Source organism: Nansenia antarctica (genome assembly GCF_963989245.1).
Source record: "Nansenia antarctica genome assembly, chromosome: 3".
Classification (NCBI taxonomy): Eukaryota; Metazoa; Chordata; class Actinopteri; order Argentiniformes; family Microstomatidae; genus Nansenia; species Nansenia antarctica.
Genome location: NC_137688.1, coordinates 19,417,013 through 19,420,133, shown reverse-complemented (window position 1 = coordinate 19,420,133; position 3,121 = coordinate 19,417,013). Strand labels below are relative to the sequence as shown.

Genomic DNA, 3,121 nt, shown 5'->3' with positions numbered 1-3,121 from the left:
CACAATGACGACGCTCATCTGTATACACCTAAAACACCCTGCATACTGTTACCTTATCCACTCCCTATGATAGGCATAATACAAATAGTTAAAGCTGGTATATGCTATATTTTATTTAACCTTTATTTGTACAGGTTTGTCTCATTGAAATTAAATACAATATCTTTTTCAAAACAACTTACAAACAGACACAACGTTGAACAAACTATAGAAACACAAGCGTCATTACTAAAAACAATGTCCTAATGACAATCACACTCATCATCTCTGATATTTGCTTTGGCCAAGTGGTTAAACTCGACCAAAGTGACTAGATCCTTGGGAAGTTTATAATGAAACAAAAATGAATCAATCATAGTTTTGAAGCCTGTCCCTAATCAACAATGTTATTAAATCAGTTTGATACAGTTCAAAGGGAGGCTATGACCAGATATTATCTGTATTTAGAATAATTGTGTGACTGATTATACACATCTAGTATCCCCCACCCCCTTGTGAAAAGTCATTCAGCAACTCTTTAGCAAAGTTATTTTATATATATATATATATATATATATATATATATATATATTCAGTGTGTATGTGTATGTGTGTATGTGTGTGTGTGTATATATATATATACTGTACTATATATAATATGTATATATAAGTAATATTGCCATAAGAATGTATCCTCGTTAGTTAAAGTGTTAACACATGTTTATAATCCATATGTGATGCTGATTCCAGGCTCATCTGACTAACTGTAATGTGTCTCTGGGCTTGTGTTGATTCTGTCCTGTACTCTATCTACCTCCCTATTCCCCAGTCGCTCCCCCCTCCCCTCCGGCTGTCCCTCTATGATGATGCCATTGTTCTATTGTCCCGTGGTTCTGACCTCAGCAGGTTCGTTTCTCTCCCTCTAATCCCTCTCCCATGGGCGCCAGCGTATAAAAGGCTGGGACACATTTGGAGCAGTACGCACTCACAGAGTGAAGCTCAGCGCAGGTATCAAACACACACACAGGTAAGAGCCAAAGAGCACAAACACTCACATACACACACACACACACACACACACACACACTATACAGAGAAACACAGCTAAACACACTCATGCAACAGTACACACACACTCACACAAACACACACACACTCAAACACACACACAGGTAAGAGCCAAAGAGCAAAAACACTCACACACACATACTACACTACATTCAGGTAAAACGGAGAAGGAGGAATAGGGGAATGGGTCGCACTTTTGAAAGCTGTGATCCTACATTTGTGTGGTTGAGTGAGTGTGATTCGTACACAGACACAGACAGTATTTACACAATTCCCCTCTGTTCACCCAAATCTACCAACGAGGTCTGGTCTCTCCAGGTCTGGTCTCTCCAGCTTCACCTCATCCCCTCCACCCACTACTTCCTTCCTCTCCACATACTCTCACCATCCTTTCCTCCTCCATCCGTTCCACACACCTAGGCTGAATGGGGTCTCTGAGAATGGCTTCCTCTCTACCTCACTGTCATTCCTTCCTTTGATATTCGTGACATGTTCTGTTCCTTCCTGACTGTCCCTCTTCTTCTCTTCCTTCTAGTCATCATGTCCGGTGATAAGACCAAGGCCGCTTCCCAGACCGACGGCAAGGCTGCCCAGAGCAAAAAGTCTGAGATGGGAATGATGTCCTACAAGGCAAGTGATGATCCCTCAGTAGTCACTGGGGTCAATATCATCTGACCACTGACCACCAACACAGCTATGTCAGCATTTTACCTGGATCCTTACCTGCCGTGTAATAACCTGTCTACGTGTGCCTCTCCTTTTCCCCCCCCTCAGATGTACGTGTTCGACCAGGAGAACTTCCAGGGTCGCATGATCGAGATCAGCAACGAGTGCATGAACGTGTGTGAGATGGGCATGGACCGTGTGCGTTCCCTGCGCGTCGAGTGCGGACCGTAAGTGAACCGCTCCCAAAACAGAATCAGGGTCGTCATCATAATCATGTCAACGTACTGTAAATAATGTTTAGTGGTTTTGGTCGCTGGTGGTGACGTACTGTTTTGTCCTGCTGTCTTCAGCTTCGTGGGCTTCGAGCAGATGAACTTCTGCGGAGAGATGTACATCCTGGAGAAGGGAGAGTACCCCCGCTGGGACTCCTGGAGCAACTGTCAGAGGAACGACTACCTGCTGTCCTTCAGGCCCGTCAGGATGGTGAGCGCACTCCTCTCCTCCTTCACCCCCCACCCCCTCTGTCGGTCACCCCAAATCTGTTTACTTCCCTCTCTCTCTCTCTCTCTCTATCTATTACTTTCATCTCTTTGATTCATCTATCCTCCCTGTCACACCAACAATCCATCGATACTCCTTCTCTGTGTCATTGTCTCACTCCGCATCTCTACCCCTCTTTTCTCACAAATACCTCTTTCCTCTCCTCTCCCAGGACCCCGAGAAGCACAAGATCTGCCTGTACGAGGTCGGAGAGTTCAAGGGCCGTAAGATGGAGATCATGGACGACGACGTCCCCAGTCTGTTCTCCTACGGCTTCACCGACAGGGTTGGCAGCATCATGGTCAGCTGTGGAACGTAAGTGGCTTCGGAAAAAAGACTCTCAGGATCCAATGATAGGGCTACAAATTGGGAAGCTTAGCAGTTACAACTATAATGAAACAAAGAATATGTGTGTGGGCATACAGTCAAAATAACACATCTGACAGTTATTGCATAGAGAAACACGTGTTCTTCTTCCTTGTGTCTTCCAGCTTTGTTGGATACCAGTTCCCCGGTTACCGTGGTAGCCAGTACCTGCTGGAGAAGGGAGAGTACAGACACTTCAACGAGTATGGCGCCCGCCACCCTCAGTTCCAGTCCGTGAGGCGCATCCGCGACATGCAGTGGCACATGCAGGGATGCTACACCATGGCCAGCAAGTGAGGCTCAGGGAGGGAGAGAAAGAGAAAGAGCGGAAGAGAAGGAGAGGGGCGGAGGAAGAGAGAAAGGGGGAGAGATGTCTGAGACCTTGCTACCACCCCAGGTTGAAGCTTAAGATCTCAAACAGCGATGGAGGGCGGTGAGGTGTCAGCACCCCTGCCCTGTGTTCACCACAATGGACAGACCAGCTGGCTCGAGAACATCCAAC

At 46.3% G+C, this 3,121-nt stretch overlaps 1 protein-coding gene across 1 annotated transcript; it reads left to right on the top strand.

The window, feature by feature from the left end:
• Window positions 1-1,587: 1,587 nt before the first annotated feature.
• LOC308154607 (beta-crystallin B1-like) lies at window positions 1,588-2,916 on the top strand (the record flags this gene model as incomplete). The annotated part of the gene is made up of 5 exons (XM_080527772.1): window positions 1,588-1,677; window positions 1,822-1,940; window positions 2,064-2,196; window positions 2,426-2,568; window positions 2,745-2,916. 5 exons carry the CDS (start codon window positions 1,588-1,590, stop codon window positions 2,914-2,916), a joined length of 657 nt encoding a protein of 218 aa, XP_080383898.1.
• Window positions 2,917-3,121: the final 205 nt, after the last annotated feature.